Source organism: Amblyraja radiata, chromosome 4 (genome assembly GCF_010909765.2).
Source record: "Amblyraja radiata isolate CabotCenter1 chromosome 4, sAmbRad1.1.pri, whole genome shotgun sequence".
In the NCBI taxonomy this organism is placed as follows: Eukaryota; Metazoa; Chordata; class Chondrichthyes; order Rajiformes; family Rajidae; genus Amblyraja; species Amblyraja radiata.
This window is the reverse complement of record NC_045959.1, coordinates 65,976,703-66,000,901: the sequence shown is the minus strand read 5'-3', so window position 1 is coordinate 66,000,901 and position 24,199 is coordinate 65,976,703. Positions and strand designations below refer to the sequence as shown.

Here is a 24,199-nt window from a genome sequence, read left to right as displayed (position 1 = left end):
TCATATAATCCCATACTACTTGATCAAACGCTTTTTCTGCGTCCAGTGAGATGATAGATAACTCTTGGTCATGAGATTTATGTGAGTGCATTATGTTAAGCAAGCGTCTCAAATTATTGAATGAGTATCTCTTAGGTATAAATCCTGTTTGATCCTCATTTATTAGTCTACTAACATACCTGCTTAGTCTTCTGGCTAGTGTTTTCGCTATTATTTTTTGATCCGTATTTAACAAAGCAATAGCTCTGTATGATCCTGGTTTTTCTATATTTTTACCTTTTTTAAGTATTAATGTGATCGTTGATTCTGCTAATGTTTCAGGTAAGCTTTGCTCTTTAAAAGCATATGTATACATTTTCTGTAAGCGTGGAGTAACTATGTCGTAAAAGGCTTTATAGAATTCATTACTGAATCCGTCTGGTCCTGGTGTTTTTCCGTTCTTAAGTGTGTTTATTGTGTCTTCTATCTCCTTAGAAGTAATTTGTGCTCCCAGTTCCCTCAATTCTAATTGAGGGAGGTTACAATTATCCAGAAATTCTGAAACTTTATTATTGTCTATTGACGTTTTAGATGTGTATAGATTCTGGTAAAATTGAGCAAATCTTTTATTGATATCCTTGGGTAGTGTTAATAATTCCCCTCTATCTGATTTAATCTTTAGTATTGCATTCTCTTTTTCCCGTTTTTTCAATTGGCGTGCTAGAAGTTTGTGGGGTTTGTCCCCGAATTCGAAATGTTCTTGTTTTGTAATTTGAAATAGTGTTATAACTTTCTCTGACAATAATTTGTTTAGCTTGAATTTCAATAGTAGAATTTTATTATGTTTATCCATAGTTGGATCTTTAGCATTATCTGTATCTAATTGTTTTATTTGTTCTTCTAAATGTCTTTGTTCATTCTTATTCTTTTTATTTTGAAAAGCTTGAAATGAAATAATGACTCCTCTAATAAATGCTTTGAAGGATTCCCATAATAGCGTGGGGGATATATCTGGTGTATCATTTATCTAAAAAATAGGTCCATCTGTTTTTTTAGATATATACTCCCTTGTGGGTCTTTTAAAATTTGCGAGTTAAACCTCCAGAACGATTTATTCATAGACATTCCTTCTAATTTTAAAACAAAAGTTAACGGAGAATGATCTGAGATCGCATTAATGTGGTATTTAGGGTTCATAGTATGGGGAATTAATTTTGTATCCACTAGGAAATAGTCTATACGTGAGTATGTTTTGTGTACCGTTGAATAAAACGAATAATCCCTTCCCGTCGGGTTTGCAATCCTCCAAACGTCTGCTATATTTGTGTTTTTCATATATGTATGTAAGAGTTCACTGGTTTTAGATTTCATATTACCTCTTTGTTTTTGCATCGATTTATCTAGATAAGGGTCTAAAACACAGTTGAAGTCTCCTCCAATTATAACATTTTGATAATTAAATTCTGCAATTATATTCAGAATTTTATTGAAAAATTGAGGGTTATCAAAATTGGGCGCATAAATGTTTACCAACGTAATTGGCGTAGTATTGATCTCTCCTGTTACTATAAGATATCTCCCTTCCTTATCTGATATAATATTCTTTGATTTAAATGGTATTCCTTTACGAATAATGATTGCAGTGCCTCTAGATTTGGAAGTGAATGAAGAATGAAATGTTTGGCCTATCCAGTTCGCCCTCAGTCTCGTCTGCAGATATTCTCTTTTGCGTATCGTTAGCTTTTAGATAATGTGTGAATGGTGCACTGACTGGTTGGCATTTTTAATTTTGTTGTACATGTTTACATGTTATAATGACAATAAAGAACCTATCTATAAATTAGTACAGTGCAAGGTCAGGTCCTTTGACCCACTATATCTCTGCCGAACATGATTCAAAATGAAACTAAACCCTTCTTCCTGCACATGATCCCTATCCCTCCATTCCATGCACATTCATGTGCCTATCTAAAAGCCTTTTAAATGCAACTATCATATCTGCTTTCACCAGCACCCGTGGCAGTACATTCCAGGCAGCTGCTGTTTTCTGTATAAAAACATACACCGCGCATCTCTCCTTAACGTTATGCTCTATTATTTGACATTTCCACCCTGGGAAAAAGATTCTGACTATATACCCTATCCATGTCTCTCATAAATTTCTATCAGCTCTTCCCTCAGCCTCTGAAGCTCCAGAGAAAACAATCCAATTTCCCCAACCCTACATTACATCTAATACTCTCTAATCCAGTGTTCTGTCTGGTTTCACTTTGTTAGAAGTGATAGCATGTAAGCCCTGCTACTGATGTTGAGGTGTGGAAATACCATGTCAAATGAAGCAGCTTCATTAATACATGCTATAATGTTTGTCATCTTGCTTTATTTTTAGGTATTTCAGCTGGTACTTCAAGAAGAGGTAAAACCTGACAGCAGTTCCGTCAAAAGATCCCAGACCACGGGACATTTGTTGCTTACAATGCCAAAGGTACAGAGTTAATCAAAGTTTTATCTCGTTGCATTGCCTTTTCGCAATTAACCTTAAATCGCCAAGTTGTGATGAGTTAATATCTTAGTTAATATCTGAGTATAGATGTTGGGATGTAATGTTAAAATTGTACAAGGCATTGGTGAGGCCAATTCTGGAGTATGGTGTACAATTTTGGTTGCCTAATTATAGGAAGGATGTCAACAAAATAGAGAGAGTACAGAGGAGATTTACTAGAATGTTGCCTGGGTTTCAGCAACTAAGTTACAGAGAAAGGTTGAACAAGTTAGGGCTTTATTCATTGGAGCGCAGAAGGTTAAGGGGGGACTTGATAGAGGTCTTTAAAATGATGAGAGGGATAGACAGAGTTGACGTGGATAAGCTTTTCCCACTGAGAGTAGGGAAGATTCAAACAAGGGGACATGACTTGAGAATTAAGGGACAGAAGTTTAGGGGTAACATGAGGGGGAACTTCTTTACTCAGAGAGTGGTGGCTGTGTGGAATGAGCTTCCAGTAAAGGTGGTGGAGGCAGGTTCGTTTTTATCATTTAAAAATAAATTGGATAGTTATATGGACGGGAAAGGAATGGAGGGTTATGGTCTGAGCGCAGGTATATGGGACTAGGGGAGAATACGTGTTCGGCAGGGACTAGAAGGGTCGAGATGGCCTGTTTCCGTGCTGTAATTGTTACATGGTTATATGGTTATATACTCCAGTGAATGACAAAAATCTGCTGACAGTCACTTCCAATTGTAGAAAAGAATGAATTCCATAAACCATATTCTGTACTTACTAATAAAATGTGTCAGCATTAAGAAAGAACTATTGCAACATGTTTTCTCGTGACAGGTAGCTAGCCTGTAATCAACAATAAATGCATGCAGGGTGTACGATGTGGATTGACACTAATGCTAGTCCTTCATGATAAGGGGTTATGTAATTAGTGAACAAAACCTGAATCAATAGCCTCATACATGGGATATGGGAGATAAAAAGCCACAGAGAAGGTAACACTAAGCTCTCTGAACCAATCCACAAGGCCGTCTCTCTAGTTAAAGCTTGGGTGATGCCTTACTATGCAGATGCCATTGGCTATCAGGAAGTCATGGCAGATTTCTGCCATCCAGACACCCAGCACTAGCAAGGAGACCAGGAGTTCACATCAGCAATCGGCAAAGGAGCACACAGCGGCAGCGAGAGCAGCGGTTTGCAAAATATTCATGACACCAATTAGGTAATTGCCCTACAGAGGTCTGGGCTGAGGAAAGCCAAAGATGGAAGGGATGAGACAGCACCTTCCATACATCCAACAGGTCGTGATGAGGGAAATATGAGATCTGGCATCTGTCAGCATGCGGAGTAGGTGCTCCATGTCCGCAGCAATGGGCTGCATAAACTATGTCAGCCACAGTACAACACGGAGACCTGCTTCCCAGTGCTGAATGGTCAAACAGCTGGCCTCAGCACATCGACCAATAGCCCCGTCACAAAAAGCTGTAGGCAATACATTACTGGATTCTCACCAGATTCCCAGCATAACATTGTGCAGGAGTTTGCCAAGGTCAGGCAGGGAGGGCAGAGTTTGACCAGGTTCCCGATGTAACGGTGTTGTCATCATATATCTCTGCTTGCATAGTGCAAGAGTGACTCCTTTTAGCACTTAGAAACATAGAAACATAGAAAATAGGTGCAGGAGGAGGCCATTCGACCCTTCGAGCCAGCACCGAGGCCATTCGACCCTTCGAGCCATTCATTGTGATCATGGCTGGTCGTCCCCTATCAATAACCCGTGCCTGCCTTCTCCCCATATCCCTTGACTCCACTAGCCCCTAGAGCTCTATCTAACTCTCTCTTAAATCCATCTAGTGATTTGGCCTCCACTGACCACTGTGGCAGGGAATTCCATAAATTCACAACTCTCTAGGTGAAAAAGTTTTTTTCTCACCTCAGTCTTAAATGACCCCCTTTCTTCTAAGACTGTGGCCCCTGGTTCTGGACTCGCCCAACATTGGGAACATTTTTTCTGCATCTAGCTTGTCCAGTCCTTTTATAATTTTATATGTTTCTATAAGATGCCCCCTCATCCTTCTAAACACCAGTGAATACAAGCCTAGTCTTTTCAATCTTTCCTCATATGACAGTCCCGCCATCACAGGGATCAATCTCGTGAACATATGCTGCACTGCCTCAATCACAAGGATGTCCTTCCTCAAATTAGGAGACCAAAACTGTACACATTACTCCAGATGTGGTCTCACCAGAGCCCTATACAACTACAGAAGAACCTCTTTACTCTTATACTGAAATCCTCTTGTTATGAAGGCCAACATTCCATTAGCTTTCTTCACTGCCTGCTGTAGCTGTAAGCCAACTTTCAGTGACTGGTGTACAAGGACGCCCAGGTCTCGTTGCACCTCCCCCTTACCTAACCTAACCCCATTGAGATAATAACCTGCCCCCTTGTTTTTACCGCCAAAGTGGATAACCTCACATTTATCAATATTATACTGCATCTGCCACGCATCTGCTCACTCACTCAACCTGTCCAGGTCACCCTGCAACCTCCTAACATCCTCTTCACCGTTCACACTGCCACCCAGCTTTGTGTCATCCGCAAACTTGCTAGTGTTGCTCCTAATTCCCTCTTCCAAATCATTAATATATATGGTAAAAAGTTGCGGCCCCAACACCGAGCCTTGTGGCACTCCACTCGCCACTGCCTGCCATTCTGAAAAGGACCCGTTCACTCCTACTCTTTGCTTCCAGTCTGCCAACCAATTTTCTATCCATGTCAACACCCTACCCCCAATACCATGTGCTCTAATTTTAGTCACCAGTCTCCCGTGTGGGACCTTATCAAAGGCTTTCTGAAAGTCTAGATACACTACATCCACTGGCACCCCTTCATCCATTTACTTGTCACATCCTCAAAAAACTCCAGAAGATTAGTCAAGCATGATTTTCCTTTCATAAATCCATGTTGACTTGGACTAATCCTTTTACTGCTATCCAAATGCCCCATTATTACCTCTTTAATAATTGACTTCCGCATCTTTCCCACCCCCGAAGTCAGGCTAACTGGTCTGTAATTCCCCGTTTTCTCTCTCGCTCCTTTCTTGAAAAGTGGGATAACATTAACTGATCCTGAACCTATTGAACATTGGAAAATGATCACCAATGCGTCCACTATTTCTAGAGCCACCTCCCTGAGGACCCTGGGATGCAGACCATCAGGCCCAGGGGATTTATCATCCTTCAGTCCCATTAGCCTACCCAATACTATTTCTCGCCTAATGAAAATTTCTTTCAGTTCCTCTACCCCCTTAGATCCTCTGTCCTCCAGTACATCTGGGAGATTGTTTGTGTCTTCCTTAGTGAAGACAGATCTGAAGTACCTATTCAACTCTTCTGCCATTTCTTTGTTGCCCATAATAATTTCACCCGTGTCTGCCTTCAAGGGACCCACATTTGCTACTCTTTTTCCCTTAACATATCTAAAGAAGCTTTTACTGTCTTTCTTTATATTCCTGGCCAGCTTCCCTTCGTACTTCATCTTTTCAGCCCGTATTGCCCGTTTTGTTTCCTTCTGTTGTCCTATGAAAGTTTCCCAATCCTCTGGCTTCCGGCTACTCTTTGCTGTGGTATACATCTTTTCTTTTAGTTTTATTCTATCCCTAACTTCTCTTGTCAGCCACGGTTGCCTCCTACTCCCCTTAGAATCTTTCTTCCTTTTTGGAATGAAATGATCCTGCGTCTTCCGGATTATGCCCAGAAATTCCTGCCATTGCTGTTCCACCGTCATTCCTGCTAGGATCCCTTTCCAGTCTACATTGGCCAGCTCCCCCTCATGCCTTCATAGTCCCCTTTGTTCAACTGCATCACTGACACTTCCGATTTAACCTTCTCCTTCTCAAATTGTGACAAATTATGACATAAGCATTCTTATTCCAGCAACCACATCCTGAGTCCTAAGTGAGGTCCAATGTATTGTGTTGCAGTATAAATTGCTGTGTTGTGTTTGTTTTAATTGCACACCTAGTTCTGAGCCGAGTTACAATTCAGTCAGGCAGGCCAAGCGGTTAAATCACTTCTGTTTGTCATTATACTATACACATAATGATTGGTTGTTTTAAAGTGGATGCCCTGAACTTTAGAAGTAGTGTATAACCGGTGACTGATGTAATACCTGGTTCTTTCGAGCTCTGCCTGTAAACAAGGTTGCCCTGTATTAAACTTATTATCCTGAAACATTTTGACTAAATATTTTACTTTCATAAGTTCATAAGATAGAGGAGCAGAATTTAGCCATTTGGCCCATCGTTTAATCCGCCATTCAATCATGGCTGGTACATCTTTCCGTCTCAATCCCATTCTCCTGCCTTCTCCCCATTACCCTTGACACCCATACTAGTCAAGAATTTGTCAATCTCCGCTTTAAAAATATCCATTGACTTGGCCTCCACAACCTTCTGTGGCAATGAATTCCACAGATTTACCACCCTTTCCAAACATAAGCTAATTTTTACTTTTCTTGATATGAATTAGTGTGCTGCCTTTGCTTGCATGTCTTTTTATTCTTTCTGTATGAGTAATAAATATAAATAATTTGAATCTCCAATCTAAAATAATTCTTTCAGGTACAAGAAGTAATTACGGCAAAGCGCAAAAGTAAAATTACACCTCGACCAAACAGCACAAATCCACACCCAAACATTACAAGGTAATTATTATGTAATGATAATGCAAAATATTTCCTACATATTAATATAATTCATTGCAAGTTTAGTTTGGAGATACAGCATGGAAACAGGCTTTTGGCCCATTGAATCACGCCGACCATTGATCACCCATACCAGGCACGTGCCGCCAGGGTAGGCAAGGTAGGCACTGCCGACCCTGACTAAAATTATAAAATGGTAATTATTAAATATAAATAGTAAAGGCATGGGAGAATAAAGCCTACCTAAGAGATCGATCTCTTCAGTAGGCATAATTCTCCGTGCCTTTCATCTGCAGTACATGTAACATGTGAAGGTCTATGCAGCCCACATGCCGTCGACGATGCTTCAAGCCATCAATTTCCAGGGGACTGAAAGCAGCTGAAATTCTGCCTTTGCAGTACTGCGCATGCACAGCAGCATACTGCACATGTGCAGCGCAAGTCTTGGCGGGTTTATCAAACATGGATTGCCAGTATCTTAAGAAACAAAAAGAGAAGAATGGAATCCATGTACAAATGATGTGGTAAGTAGATTTCTTGGTGCCATATGTTTTTAAATACCGTATTTCCCGGCAATTAAGACGCTATTTTTTACCCAAAAACAAGGCACGAAAACTTACATGTGTCTCGGAAGCCGAAGTTGGAAGGTTGATAGCCAAGAAAGATAGACTTGGCTATCCCTCAGTACAGCAACATCAAGAACCATGTTGTTGCACTGAGGGATTGCCAAGTCTATCCTTCATTGCTGGCAGCTGATGGGAAGCGGCTGTAAAAGGACAGCGCCGCTGGGGCGGGGAAAAGGAGGGGATCAGGGATCATGCCAGCAACTCACTTGCCATGACGCTCGGGGCGCGGAGCCACCGCATTGTGGCCGGGGTAAGAAGTAGCTTGGGTGGCTGCGAGTGGCCGCCGGGACCGGACAGCTCGGGTGGCTGCGAGCGGCCGCCACCTCAGCTCCTTCTGCCGGCCCCCCGCTCACCTCTGGCAATGCTCTCCGTCTGAAAACCTCTCTCCTGCCGCTCACCGGCCTCACTCATGTCAGCCGCTTCCAGCAAATCCTTAAATTCCGACAGCGCGATCAAGGGACCAATTGAGATTACTCGGCTTCTTTAGTTTTTCTATGTGGGGGAGGAGGGGGAGGGTATTGGCGCGGCCTTTCCTGCCGGGGACCAGGGACCGGACCAGAGCTTCAGCAGCGGCGGCGCAGCGCTGGATTCACCGCGGAGCGGGGCGATGCCTACCTGGATTGCCGTTTGAAGCTCCGGAACATTGGGCCTGCAGCATCAACATCGCGGAGCTGTGGTTCGTAGAGCTCCCAGCGTGGGCGCCGCTGACTTCAACATTGCGGAGTCCTGAGATCCCTTTGCCGAGGAGCCAGCATGAATCTCTGCCCAGCGCGGTCTGTGGACTTCGGGAGCCGCGGACTCCAGTAGGAAGTGGCCGATTCGGAGGTCCAAGATAAATGTATCTTGTATCAAGTGACATTTGTTCAAGCAGCATCCAATTCTCGATAACCTTGGAACATTTTCCAAATCTGTTATGTTTTCATGTGTGAAATGTGCCCAGTGAAAACAATTCTAATTAAAGAGCTTGGCACCGTTCGCCAGTAATTGTATAAGCTCAATGGATGGAAAGATGGAAATTGTGCAGTAATCTGATTGAATATCTTGCCATTTTGTCCCACAGAACAACTCAATCTATTGAGAAGTTGGAAGTGGATCCAAGCAAACATGTTGACATAACCAACATTGTGATGGCAAAACAATCTGTTGCTCAAGGTCCTCTCAAATTACATCAAAGTAGGGCACCGGAAAGAAACAACATTGACTTCCAGGATAATCTTGAGGTTCCACCATTGCTCGATTAACAATAGATATTATTTATCTGGATATCTGATGAAGTGAAATTCTTCTTCTTGGATAATTCATATATTGTTTTTCTACTTTAAACTTAAGCAGTATTAAAAATAAAGTTTATCACTACTAGAATTACTTGGGTTTTGTGTTGCTTATTGGTGAGTGGGTCATCTTGTATCAATCACAAAGCCCACTTGTATGACTGTTTGTTAATTAAACTGAAAACTGCACGATTGTAAGGGAGGTTTTAAATCAATATTGCGATTCACTTTTGAAACTTTTTTATGTCGGATCCTAAGCTGGTTTCAAGGAAAAAATCAAAATATTAAAATTATTTATATTGCCACCTACTGACAATGCAGAAGAATAAATGTAGATAAATTTGACCATTATTTTACTGCTAATTAGTTTGTTTTAAAACAAAGCAGGCGACCAAAAACACCCAGCTGAGTCTGCACTAATGGAATAGAAATTAACTGCAGTGCCAGCATGGTACTTTTATGCAAAGATACTTGTGCAAAGCTCCTCTAGTATCTTTGCTTTTGTGTGCTCAACATGTGGTTTCTCAGGAACTTATTAAATAACTCTTTTTCATTTTATATATTCAACAAATCACTTGAAACACGAAAGAAGCTCTACTGGGAAGGTACTTGATCTTCACTTTTTGAAAAGGATACAATTTAATTGACCAATTTCATTTGACCAATGGGTAATGTGATGAGTTCTTGTTAGAGACAATCTGATTTTTACAATGAAAACAAAAAAACTGCTTGCCCAAGCTACCAGCTATTCAGTAACAATGAGCCCATCACCCAAATACATCACATAAAGCTAAATACGTACCTCACTCTTAAAGGGCAAGGTGATGCATAACCTGCACCGACAGCAAGCCTGCATGGCATAATCACTCTTTGGTGATTACCTTAATGGGAGCAGGCAATATCAAACCATAACCAACAACACAAACATTGAAGATGACTGAGTCCTCATACCTACTCCTTCTCACTTCCACTCCTCGCCCAACCCACATTCTCTTTTGATACTTCTTTACTTTTTTTTTTTGGTCACCTCAACCCATTCTCTGCATTTTTCTCTTTCCAGCTTGTGTAGGTCCAACAGATTTTTTTCTGAGAAGATTGCTTGGAGCACTTAGAATTCCATAAAGCACAAATGTGAATGACATTATTCATAACCTTATTACTGCCTTTGCACCTGTGCCCTTGATGTTGCCTGTCATCCAGACACCCAGCTAATATTCCTGTCATCCATGCCAAGAAGTTGCTGTCCAAATTAGATTATAGGTCTAGACGTGACCAAGGTCATATTTCAGGCCATCTGTAGTCTCCTCCATTGCCGGTGAGGCAATTTGCAACCATAGCAAATAGTTCACAAGAGCGCAAGGACATACAGTGCAAGCAGATGATATGTAATAAAAGATGTGTACGAATGACTGATATTTATATTTTGCACTTATCCCACTTCCCTCTCCTATTTTGCTGCACCCCAGCAGTTTGTTTTCTCTCACATATGCTCATCAATTTCCCCTTTGATTTTTTCAGCCATTAATCTACACTAGGTGGAATTTACAGCAACCAATTAACATATGTTTGTATGATATCAAAGGTATTTTATTAGTCACATTCACATACACCCAGGTGTAGTGAAGTGAAATGCTTTTTGCCATTTTGCAGCACACAAAAAAATGAATACAGACATAACACCAATAAGAGTCTTAAACACAAAGAACATCCCCTCACAATGGCTCCCACCATGAGGGAAGGCACAAAGTCCAGTCCCCAACCCCAGTTCACCCATAGTCGGGCCCATTGAGGCCTCCACAGTTGCCTCTACAGAGGCCCGATGTTCCAGGCCGTTCTCGCCGGGTGATGTTGCTCCGGCGTCGGGAGAGTCCTCCCAGCGGCTTGGGAACCCTGGAACGGCCGCTTCCGCACTGGAGGCCGCGGCTTCCGAAGCCAACAAGGCCACGCCGGTTGGAGCTCCACAACTGGCGATCTCATCTAGAGATCCCAGGCTCCCAGTGTAAAGTTCAGCGCCGCCGCCCGCAGCTGGTCGCTCCACAGTCCCGCAGCTCCGCGATGTTTTACCCGGCGGTCTCAGCTCACCGGAGCTCCAGAGCGGCAACCCGGGCAAGGCATCGCCCGCTCCGCGATAGCGCTCCAGCACTGTGCCGCCGCCGAAGCCGAGGTTCTGGGCGGTCCCCGACAGGAAACGCCGCTCCAGGCCCGCTGGTAGGCCGCGAGGACGGGTCGAAGCTGCAGCCCAGAGAAAAGCCGCCTCTCCAACCAGGTAGGGACCCTGAAAGGTAGTTTCCCCCTTCCCCCCACACCCCCCACATAAAAAAGTATAGACCTCCAAACAAAACACTTAACTAACTAAAATAAAAATAAAAAGATGAAGAGACAGACAGCTGCTGGCTGGGCAGCCATGCACAGGACAGCGCCCCCTCTACCCCTCCACTCCCCTGATAGAGTGTATGTCTATATACTGACTGACATCTATACATGTGACCCCACCCCCCCAAAGCATAAGCATTAATATCCATGCAACAGAATCTGCTCTCCAATTGCTCAGACCCCTTGTCACTGGATCTAAGTCTTGTGTGGCCAAATCTGCATGGTAGTCGGCATGAAGGAATGTCACAGAACAACTGAACAATATTGTGTTCAGTTCTGGGCACCATGTTATCGGAAATATATAGTCAAGCTTGAAAGGGTTCAGAAAAGATTTATGAAGTTAGTGCCAGGACTAGAGTGTGTGAGCTATAGGGAGAGGTTGATTAGTCTGGGTCTCTATTCCATGGAGCATAGGAGGATGAGGGGAGATCTTCTAAAGGTATACAAAATCATGAGAGGAATAGATCGGGTAGATGCACAGAGTGTTTTACCCAGAGTAGGGGAATCAATGACCAGAGGACATAGGTTCAAGGTGAAGGGGAAAAGATTTAATAGGAATCCGAGGGGTAACCTTTTCACACAGTATATGGTGGGTATATGGAACAAGCTGCCAGAGGAGGAAGTTGAGGCTGGGACTATCCCATTGTGTAAGAAACAGTTGGACAGGTACATGGATAGGACAGGTTTGGATGGTTATGGACCAAGCGCAGGCAAGTGGGACTAGGGTAGCTGGGACATTGTTGGCCGGTGTGGGTGAGTTGGGGTGAAGGGCCTGTTTCCACACTGTTGCACTCTATGAATCTATTATTTCAATTTACAAAATGAGGGTCAGTTTCTGCTTTGTCGGGGCCCGCATGTACACCGGCAACAGCCATGGACTTGACCATCCCTCATCTATAATAGCTCAGGATCCCTAATGTTTTGACATTGACTTTGCTGGCTTCAGCAAGACATGGGCCGGAGATGACAAAATCAACAACAGAGTGCAGGTACCTTATTTTGAAGAAGCAAACTGGTAGAAGAACGCCATCTCCATGGATTGACCTTTGCCATTAAGAATGAACAAATTATATATCTTAGGTCTCTCTGAAATCAGTGATCATCTTGTTGCCTTTTGGCTTACTCTCACGTAAGTCCACATGCTCGGGCCATCAACGCATGTCCAAACTATGAATGAAATGAAGGACTATATCTGTTCCATCATTGAAAAAGCCCCATCACATCTAATAGATAGGGTGACTAATAGATCATCCTAGGTGACTTTAATGGCAGGCTGGGACAAGATACTTTGTCAAGATGCAAACAACAATACGATAGGAGGGAAGGTAAACTCCCACCGGGGATTATCTCCTCACAAATTGTTTGGTGCATGGTTTTGTCACAGACAAAACCCAGTTTTGTCAGAAAAAGAAACGCGACTTTGTTGCAATGCCTCCAGTCCAGGCACCTGTTATATCGCCATCTGAACAAGATGCGAGTTGGGTGCCTGAATCACCCATACATTGCCAGGTACTGGTGACAGTTGACGTGACCTATTGCCTATACTGCTCTGTTTTTCCCCTCAGTCCGGCTTCAAATGCTAATCACAACAGGAAAACTGCTGCAAGAAAGCCAGTGTCCATTTTCAAAAAACCTGTAATAGTAGCCCTTCTTAAACATGGCCTCACAAACAACCTGTTTTATTCACACTCAAAGGAGCATAGAGGTTTATAGGCCTTTCTCACGGGGCGACTTGACGCAAGATGTAACCAGAGTGAAGTGGTCGTGGTCTAGCACGATATCACACGATATAACGGGGGGTAGATAAAGAGTTCCCACGGGTACTCGGCATTTCTGTTATTTGTGCGAGTGACTTGTCCGTCTCCCGAGCTTTCCCGTTAAATCTTGAATGAACATTGTGAACTGTGAAGTGTTGTTAAATCATCACGTGGCACAAATGATGTCACTTTTTATTAGACAAGCATTACAAGTGCTTTGACACATTGACACATGTTCCATTGGCGATATTGAGACCACCTTTTTAAGAATGGATGTTTTACAGAGAGGTGTAAACATACTAGAAGCGATCGTTCCCTTCACATACAGAGAAAGTTATATGGCATCGCTAAAATCAATATGCATTCCGAGTATTAAATATAATCGTTTATACTCAATGTTAAACGATTACAGATCATAGAAATGTAGTGAGTCCAACGCGATTGTAAACGGCTTATACGGTCCAAATGGGAAAAGCCGGTTTGTGCCAAGTGTATCTGAGTGAGCCGCATACAGAAAACCACTGAAATCTCGAATTCACGAGTTCAGAATTTATAAACAAAGTACTTAGAGAATCATAGGAACAGAAAATAGGTCACATAATTTATATAATAAGTAACCACCATTCCAAAATCAAATAGTATCGAATCAAATGAGTTCAAAAGAGATGGACAAAGCTTGAAAATAATCAGAGGAAATTCCCTGAAACACTCAAATACAGCAGTACCGGCAGCTGGTTCCCTAACTGTAGATCTATGCGTTGACAGAGGAAAGTTCTACAAAAGAAAACGAGCTACTTTCTGGGGAATTCCTCCGTCTTGGAAGGGCTTTGAAGAGTTTTTCCCACAATTAAACCAGCTTGTGCCCAATTATATTGGTATAACTCGTCAGACGCATTGTGGCAGCTGCGAACCCTCACAGTTTACATAAAGATAATAGCATCGATATTCGCCAAGGCAGCAACTTTGTTTATCTAAATGCCACTTTTAGTCTCCCGTTGATTTAATGAGTATTAGAAAAAAATAGGACAAAATCACAGGTACATATTCTTTAAACGCTGGTGGCAATTCTACCGAAACTTACCAGACGTTGGAAATAAACACTTCATTTAAAAAGACCTCTTGAAGTCTGCAGACACTTTTGGAATGCTCTTTTATATATAAACAGCCTGGAAGCTCCGTAGAGATCGTGTGGGCAGAGAACGACCAGCATGTTCATTCCAGATTACTCACCTTCTGTCCCCTCTGTCCAGCTTCCGGGTTTACCGTTCGCAGGAGTTCCCACGGTAAACGCAAGAGTTATTACGGATATCGCACTGGCCACTACGTCCATATAATGTTTCAATGTTCAACCACAAGTGTACAAGTCACTCTTGGAGAAATTCAAGCTTGCTTGAATTTTCTCCCGAGTCAACAAATTACACGAGTACCTGCCGTTAGTGCCACGGTGGTCCACGAATGCCGTACGGTTATCGTACGAGGTTCCCACGATGTTCAACTCTGGTTACCTCTTGCGTCAAGTCGCCCCGTGAGAAAGGCCTATTAACCTGTGCCTGGATTATCCCGTGTAGAGGCTCTTTGCTTCCCAACCAAGAGCAACCAGAACTTAAATGAAAATAAAACTACTTGAAACATAATTAACAGAAGCAACTAGTGGAGAGAGAAATTGGAAATAGAAAGAAAGAGAGATGTGACACTATTTAAACATTAAATGCTTTCTATTTCCACGGGTGCTACTTGACCAGCAGAGTGTTTCCAACATTTCCTGTTTATTGTTCTGATTGGCAACAACAGCTTTTTGATTTTCAAGACTAGTTTAATGTAAATGACTAGAAATTAACTATACAGTTATTATTGAAAGAGGAACAACATTAGGTGTAGTTCCAGGAGCTAAATTAACCATGCAGGCTAATCATTGCTAGGACAACTTAGTTACCTTGCTTTCAAATACGCTTCCATTATCCCAGGGCTTTCTTGTGTAAATTGTAAGATTTTAAAATTGTTCTGATTATGCAGAATTAGATCAGACTCAGATCCGGATTCAGATTCAACTTTAATTGTCATTGTCCGTGTACAGTACAGAGACAACGCAATGCATTTAGCATCTCCCTGGAAGAGCGACATAGCATATGATTTGAATAAATATTTACATTAGCATATATACAGACATAGTGTTTTTCCTGTGGGAGGAGTGTCCGGGGGGGGGGGGGGGGGGGGGGTGATTGGCAGTCACCGAGGTACGTTGTTGAGTAGAGTGACAGCCGCCGGGAAGAAGCTGTTCCTGGACCTGCTGGTCCGGCAACGGAGAGACCTGTAGCGCCTCCCGGATGGTAGGAGGGTAAACAGTCCATGGTTGGGGTGAGAGCAATCCTTGGCGATGCTGAGCGCCCTCCGCAGACAACGCTTGCTTTGGACAGACTCGATGGAGGGGAGCGAGGAACCGGTGATGCGTTGGGCAATTTTCACCACCCTCTGCAATGCCTTCCGGTCGGAGACAGAGCAGTTGCCATACCATACTGTGATACAGTTGGTAAGGATGCTCTCGATGGTGCAGCGGTAGAAGTTCACCAGGATCTGAGGAGACAGATGGACCTTCTTCAGTCTCCTCAGGAAGAAGAGACGCTGGTGAGCCTTCTTGATCAGAGTTGAGGTATTGTGGGTCCAAGAGAGGTCATCGGAGATGTTAACACCCAGGAACCTGAAGCTAGAAACACGTTCCACCTCCGTCCCGTTAATGTGGATGGGGGTGTGCGTGCCGCCCCTGGACTTCCTGAAGGCTACAATGAGCTCCTTGGTCTTCTTGGAGTTAAGGGCCAGGGTGTTGTCAGCGCACCATGCTGCTAAGTGCTGGACCTCCTCCCTGTAGGCCGACTCATCGTTGTTGCTGATGAGGCCAATCACCGTTGTATCATCTGCATACTTGATGATGGTGTTAGTACCATGTACAGGTGTGCAGTCATAGGCGAAGAGGGAGTAGAGGAGGGGGCTCAGCATACAGCCCTGTGGAACGCCGGTGTTCAGGGTGAGGGTTGAAGAGGTGTGCTTGTCTAACCTAACAGACTGTGGTCTGTTGGTTAGAAAGTCCAGTATCCAGTTGCAGAGGGAGGGATCGATGCCCAGGTTACCGAGTTTGGTGATCAGTTTAGATGGTATAATGGTGTTGAATGCTGAGCTGTAATCGATGAACAGCATTCTTACGTAAGTGTCTCTGTTGTCGAGGTGGGAGAGGGCGGAGTGAAGTGCCGTTGAGATGGCATCCTCCGTACTCCTGTTCTTGCGGTAGGCAAACTGATAGGGATCCAGTGTGGGGGGTAGGCAGCTTTTGAGGTGTGCCAGGACCAGCCTCTCGAAGCACTTGGTGATGATGGGGGTAAGTGCAACTGGGCAGAAGTCGTTGAGGCTTGCCGCAGTGGAGTGTTTTGGCACCGGCACGATGGAGGTGGTTTTAAGGCACGTGGGGACAACTGCTTGGGCAAGTGACAGGTTGAAGATGTCAGTCCAGACGTCTGTCAGCTGCGCAGCACAGGCCCTGAGCACGCGCCCGGGGATGCCGTCAGGGCCAGCAGCCTTACGTGCATTAGTCCTACTCAGTGCCACGTATACGTCGTAGGGGGTGAGTGTGAGGGCTGGTGATCGGCAGGGAGCACAGCCTTGATGGCTGTCTCTAGATTGTCCCTGTCGAAGCGGCCATAGAAGTGATTAAGCTCCTCAAGGAAGGAGGCGTCGCTGGATGTGGGGGTGGTGTTGGAGGGTCTGTAGTCCGTGATGGCCTGGATGCCTTGCCACATGCGTCGGGGGTCGGAGTTGTTGTTGAAGTGCTCCTCAATCCTGAGCTTATGGCAGTGCTTGGCCTTCTTGATGCCCCTCTTCAGGTTAGCCCTGGATGAGCTGTAGACTCGAGCATCGCCTGACCTGAAAGCAGTGTCCCGTGCTTTCAGCAGTAGCCTGACCTCGCTGTTCATCTATGGCTTCTGATTCGGGAATATGGTCACCTGTTTGAGGGAGGTGACACTATTGATGGTGGAGTTTATAAAGTCCAGAATAGAGGATGTGTAGGAATCAATGTCCGTGTGGGAGTCAAGGGTGGCCTGGGCTGCAAACGCCTTCCAGTCAGTGTTTCCAGTGAAGTCCGCTTCCTCTGACCAGACTTTAACTGTCCTCACAGTTGGATAATAATTACATTTATTATCTAGTTTTATTAACTATTTCAAGGTTATTAAATATCACCGTTGGTTGGTATTTTCAATTGCCCTTGAGAGCATCAAAGTTTTGAAGAGCAAGCCTTTTTTTTAGGTTTAATAGATTTAATTTACTTTTTATTGCAAGCAGATTTCCCATGACTGCTGATGATAAATTAATGGTCATGTTATTTCAATGTGGAGGGGGTTGTGTGTGAGGGAAGGAATAAATTGCTATCCTATAAAGCAATTCAGCCAAAATCTAATTTGCCTTGCATTGCATTAACAAAGTTGTTCCTCTTAATCGAGCACTCAGACATAGCATTATCTATCGAATAGGAGACTGGCATCATCAACTAAGGGAAAGCTACATGTTTGTAATTAAAGGACCTCATTAATGTGGAATTGGATATTATTTTTTTGTTTTTGCTTAATGCCGAGGTTTTTGTCAAGGGACATAGAGAACTGATGAGTGTTGGGAAAGTATCGAAAGGTGGCAGCTCACCTTTTGTAGAGCGTAATATGAGTAGTCATCTCCATTAACCCATGAGTGTAAGAGCTGGCTACTGACATCATTAGCCATTTTGCTGGAAATGGCCAGTTTCGATAGGGTTTACAGTGCATTCAGAAAATATTCAGACCCCTTCACTTTTTCCACATTTTGTTACGTTACAGCCTTATTTTAAAATGGATTAATTTTTTTTTATCATCAATCTACACACAACACACCAGAATGAAGAAGCGAAAACAGGTGTTTAGAAATGTTTGCAAAGTAATTAAAAAGAAATAACTGAAATATCACATAAGTATTCAGACCCTTTACTCAGTACTTTGTTGAGATACCTTTGGCAGTGGTTACAGCCTCAAGTCTTCTTGGGTATGACGCTACAAGCTTGGCACACCTGTATTTGGGTAATTTCTCCCATTCTTCTCTGCAGATCCTCTCAAGCTCTGTCAGGTTGGATGGAGAGCGTCAATGCACAGCTATTTTCAGGTCCCTCCAAAGATGTTCGATCGGTTTCAAGTCCAGGCTCTGGCTGGGCCGCTCAAGGACATTCACAGACTTGTCACGAAGCCACTCCTGCGTTGTCTTGGCTGTTATTATCGCTTTTTTATTATGGGGTATTGTGTGTAGATTGATGATAAAATAAAAATAATTTAATACATTTTAGAATAGTAGACAATAGACAATAGTTGCAGGAGAAGGCCATTCGGGCATTCGATCCAGTATCGCCATTCAATGTGATCATGACTGATCACCCCGAATCAGTACCCCGTTCCTGCGTTCTCCCATATCCTCTGACTCCGCTATCTTTAAGAGCCGTATCTAGCTCTCTCTTGAAAGTATCCAGAGAACCGGCCTCCACCGCCCTCTGAGGCAGAGAATTCCACAGACAACTCTCCGTGTGAAAAAATGTTTCCTCATCTCCGTTCTAAATTGCTTACCCCATATTCTTAAACTGTGACCCCTGGTTCTGGACTCCCCCAACATCGGGAACATGTTTCCTGCCTCTAGCGTGCCCAAACCCTTTACAATTTTATATGTTTCAGTAAGATATCCTCTCATCCTTCTAAACTCCAGAGTATACAAGCCCAGCCGCTCCATTCTCTCAGCGTATGACAGTCCCGCCATCCCAGGAATTAACTTTGTGAAACTACACGCTGCACTCCCTCAATAGCAAACATGTCCTTCCTCAAATTAGGGGACCAAAACTGCACACAATACTCCAAGTGCGGTCTCACTAGGGCCCTGTACAACTGCAGAAGGACCTCTTTGCTCCTATTTCAACCCCTCTTGTTATGAATACCAACATGCCATTCGCTTTCTTCACTGCCTGCTTCACCTGCATGCTTACTTTCATTGGTATACAAAAAAGCTGGAGAAACTCAGCGGGTGCAGCAGCATCTATGGAGCGAAGGAAATAGGCAACGTTTCGGGCCGAAACCATTCTTCAGACTTCAGAGCTCCATAGATGCTGCTCACCCGCTGAGTTTCTCCAGCTTTTTTGTGTACCTTCGATTTTCCAGCATCTGCAGTTCCTTCTTGAATGCTTACTCATTGACTGATGAACAAGAACCCACAGATCCCATTGTACTTCCCCTTTTCCCAACTTGACACCATTTAGATAATAATCTGTCTTCCTGTTTTTGTTACCAAAGTGGATAACCTTAATTTATTTAATTTATTTATTTATCCGCATTAAACTGCATCTGCCCACTCACCCAACCTGTCCAAGGGACCCTGTATTCTCATAATATCCTCCTCACAGTTCACACTGCCACCCAGCTTTGTGTCATCTGCAAATTTGCTAATGTTACTTTGAATCCCTTCATCTAAATCATTGAAGTATACTGTAAATAGCTGCGGTCCCATCACTGAGCCTTACGGTACCCCACTAGTCACTGCCTGCAATTCTGAAAGGGACCCGTTAATCCTTACTCTTAGGTCTGCCAACCAATTTTCTATCCATGTCATCATTCTACCCCCAATACCATGTGCCCTACTTTTGCCCACTAATCTCCTCTGTGGGACCTTATCAAATGCTTTCTGAAAGTCCAGGGACACTACATTCACTGGCTATTCCTTGTCCATTTTCCTTGTTACATCCTCAAAAAATTCCAGAAGATTAGTCAAGCATGATTTCCCCTTCGTAAATCCATGCTGACTCGGACCGATCCTATTACTGCTATCCAAATGTGCCGCTATTACATTCTTTATGTTTGACTCCAGCATCTTCCCCACCACCGACGTCAGGCTAACTGGTCTATAATTCCCTGTTTTCTCTCTCCCGCCTTTCTTAAATAATGGGATAATATTAGCTACCCTCCAATCCACAGGAACTGAATCTACAGAACAATCCTCAGGAACCTGAATCTATAGAACATTTCAAAATTATCACCAATGCATCCACGATTGCTGGAGCCATATCCTTAAATACCCTGGGATGCAGACCATCAAACCCTGGAGATTTATCAGCCTTCTGTCCCATCAGTCTACCCAACACCATTTCCTGCCTAATGTGGATTTCCTTCAGTTCCTTTGTCACCCCAGATCTTCTGGCCACTAGAACATCAGGAAGATTGTTTGTGTCTTCCTTAGTGAAGACGGATCCAAAGTACATGTTCAACTCATCTGCCATTTCCTTGTTCCCCATAATAAATTCACCTTTTTCAGTCTTCATGGGTCCAACTTTGATCTTAACTATTTTTTTCCTCTTCATATACCAAAAGAAGCTTTTACTATCCTCCTTTATTTTCTTGGCTAGCTTACCTTTGCACCTCATCTTTTCTCCCCGTATTGCCTTTTTAGGCTGTAACGTAACATAAGGCTGTAATGTAACAAATTGTGGAAAAAGTGAAGGGATCTGAATAGTTTCTGAATGCACTGTAAATACAGCAGAACTGGCACGGTAGAAGGCATAGCGATGCAGCAGGTAATGCTGCTGTCTCACAGCACCAGAGACCCGGGTTCGATCTTGACCTCAGGTGCTAACTTTGTGGAGTTTGCACATCCTCCCTATGATGGCATGGGTTTCCTTCTCGTGCTCTAGTTTTCTCCCACATTGCAAAGTGTGTAGGTAAAATGCCCCTTGTGTGTAGGGAGTGGATGAGAAATTGTGATAATATAGAACTAGCATTTGCTAGATTCCGTCAATTATGACAATGCCAATATTATCCCTGCATTATGAATAAATATAGTTGTTTGTTATCTTAGGCAGTCCCTCGGGGTTGAGGATGAGTTTCTTGTAATCCTGTGACTTAAATAAAGTCTTACGTACAGCATCTGCAGGTTCTGTCACAGGTAGGGCGGAAAGTCCTTGAAAGGTCAGTTTAGAATGTTGTTTGTTCCTTTTTCTATTGCAAATGGCCTTCAAATACTTCTGTCAAAGAAATGTAAGCTGCTCTATGCCTTCTTAGTAGCACCTTCTCTATTTTATATTCTTGGGCCAAGGATGCCCATGAGTTTAGTTCAGAGATACAGTGCAGAAACAGGCCCTTTGGCCCATCGAGCAGGTGCCGACCAGTGATCCCCGCACATTAACACTATCCTACACACACTAGGGACAATTTTACACATACACCAAGCCAATTAACCTACAAACCTGTGCGTCTTTGGAGTATGGGAGGAAATCGAAGATCTCGGAGAAAACCCATGCAAGTCACGGGGAGAACGTACAAGCTCCATATTGACAGCACCGGTAGTCGGGATCGAACCCAGGTCTCCGGCACTGCATGCGCTGTAAGGCACCAACTCTATCGCTGCGCCACAGTGCTGAGTTGATGAGGATTTTACATTTTTATATGGATTTGGGAATGCCATTGATGTATTCTTTTCATCCACTTGTCTTCCCAGGGCAAACCTTGGAATAGAATACATGCATTGGGAATTTGCTGGTTGAACGTGATCAGTGGCTTGATGCTTCCAAGGTTGACCTTGCGCAGGGTACTTACATTGAATTGCCACAATTCAACTAGAGAGCAGTCCTGCACTACTATCTACATCATTGGAGACACTCGGACTCTCTTTGATCGGACATTACTGGCTTTAACTTGCATTGAACGTTATTCATGTTATTTCCTTTGCCATGTATCTGTACACTGTGGATGGCTCGATTGTAATAATGTATTGTCTTTCCGTGACTGGTTAGCACGCAACAAAAGCTTTTCACTGTACCTCGGGACACGTGACAATAAACTAAATTTAAAAAGTAAATTGGTTGGCTTATCCTGCCAATCAGTTTGTAGGATTTTGTAGGGACAGCATTGATGATATTATTCCAGTGCCTTTGACATGTCTTCTGCAGAAAGTCCAGGACTACAAACTAAAAAAGGATAGGGAATTACTGCTGCGCAGTAAACGATGAGCATGTTGATAATTTGAGTCAAAAGCTGTTCTGAATGGAATTTTGTGGCAAATTTCATCATCAATGTTTATCTTCACTGAAAGGAGGCTTCTGAGATGTGGGAAATTTTATATTTTTATTTATAACAATCACAGCACGGAAACAGGCCATCTCGGCCCTACAAGTCCGTGCCGAACAACTTTTTTCCCTTAGTCCCACCTGCCTGCACTCATACCATAACCCTCCATTCCCTTCTCATCCATATGCCTATCCAATTTATTTTTAAATACCAACGAACCTGCCGCCACCACTTCCACTGGAAGCTCATTCCACACCGCTACCACTCTCTGAGTAAAGAAGTTCCCCCTCATATTACCCCTAAACTTCTGTCCCTTAATTCTGAAGTCATCTTGTTTGAATCTTCCCTATTCTCAAAGGGAAAAGCTTGATCACATCAACTCTGTCTATCCCTCTCATCATTTTAAAGACCTCTATCAAGTCCCCCCTTAACCTTCTGCGCTCCAGAGAATAAAGACCTAACTTATTCAACCTATCTCTGTAACTTAGTGTTACATCGGGTGGCATGGAGGGACGGCGAAGTTTTAAAGGCACTGGCGGACCGGGCCTCGGAAGGGAGGCTCGGAAACCGCTAGCTCGACAAGAGCGCCGACAGAAGTGGAGCGGAGGGGGAGAGACGCTCGCGACTCTTTAACACCGCCGCCGTGCCCGACGGCTCGCGGGAGCCGAAGGGGAGACGTGTAGGTGACCCTGTTCGAGGGCGAAGGGAGTTTAGCGAGCACGACCAGAAGTGTCCCGCTCAGGGTGAAGCGGCCGGCCCTGCAATACCGGCGCGCGACTCCCAAGCAGGAGCCACAGTGGCTGTAGACCCGCGAGACACAGAGCGACGAGCCGCCAAGTCGGAAGATCTACATTTACCATGGAACCTGATTGTTGGGGGATGGTGTTCTGCTTTGGAGGCAGGTTGCGAGAGGACGTTTGTTCTTTGGATGTTCAGGTTAAGGGCCATCCTATCAAGAGTCAAGAGTGTTTTATTGTCATATGTCCCGGATGGGACAATGCAATTCTTACTTGCTGCAGCACAACATAATATGAGAGTATGTAAACATAGTACATAACGGGGGAAGAGAAAAAAAGAAAAAGTTCAATAAATAATAAATATAGTGCAATAATAATATAGTCTTTTGCAGTTCAGAGCTCAGAGCTTATTCGTTGTTGTGTTTGATAGCCTGATGGCTGTAGGGAAGAAGTTGTTCCTGAACCATTTAATGTCTGAGGCTGAGATGATTTTGATTCCCCTATAGAGATGATAAATGTTTTTTATATCATCTAAGAGGGGTAGGATAAAAGCAGTCTTTCACTCATCTTGTGGATTTACTCTAAATCAAAGCTTGTTAACACAAGAAAGACCAAACATACCATTTTTGAACCATCCCATCTCTGATTTGAGTTTTCTTCTTGGCTATTATCGTGAATTGAATATGATTTTTTGTAAAATGCTGGAGTAACTCAGTGGGACAGGCAGCATCTCTGGAGAGAAGGAAGGGGTGATGTTTCGGGTCGTGACCCTTCTTCAGACTGATCTCTTACTGTCTCCGACTACATTTAATCGCTGCTTGCTTTGTTGTTGTTATGTTTTCCCAGGTAACAATGATCTATGCTACATTTTCCTTGATCCACATTCCCTTTGTCCTATTTTCACACCTCACACTTCCTTATCTATGTATCACCCCCTCCCCTGACATCAGCCTGAAGAAGGGTCTCGACCCAAAATGTCACCCCGTCTTTCTCTCCAGAGATGCTGCCAGTCCCGCTGAGTTACTCTAAGATTTTGTGTCTATCTTCGGTTTAAACCAGCATATGCAGTTCCTTCCTACACATGATTTTTTGCAAGCTTTATGTCCTATTTTACCTTGAATTGTAGCTAAAATTGGACCAGATTCAGTCTAG

The 24,199-nt window shown here is 43.5% G+C and overlaps 1 protein-coding gene across 3 annotated transcripts in view; it reads left to right on the top strand.

Annotated features, from left to right (window-relative positions):
- The window catches only part of dnaaf11 (dynein axonemal assembly factor 11), a 42,478-nt gene extending 33,181 nt beyond the window's left edge, over positions 1-9,297 (top strand). For 2 of the 3 annotated variants that reach the window (XM_033019670.1, XM_033019668.1), the window contains 3 exons: positions 2,369-2,464; positions 7,103-7,185; positions 8,872-9,297. In XM_033019670.1, the coding sequence (XP_032875561.1) occupies positions 2,369-2,464; positions 7,103-7,185; positions 8,872-9,052 (360 nt within the window). In that variant the 3' untranslated portion in view covers positions 9,053-9,297. The remainder of the gene's footprint in view (positions 1-2,368; positions 2,465-7,102; positions 7,186-8,871) is intronic. The other variant, XM_033019671.1, reaches the window with a different exon arrangement.
- Positions 9,298-24,199: the final 14,902 nt, after the last annotated feature.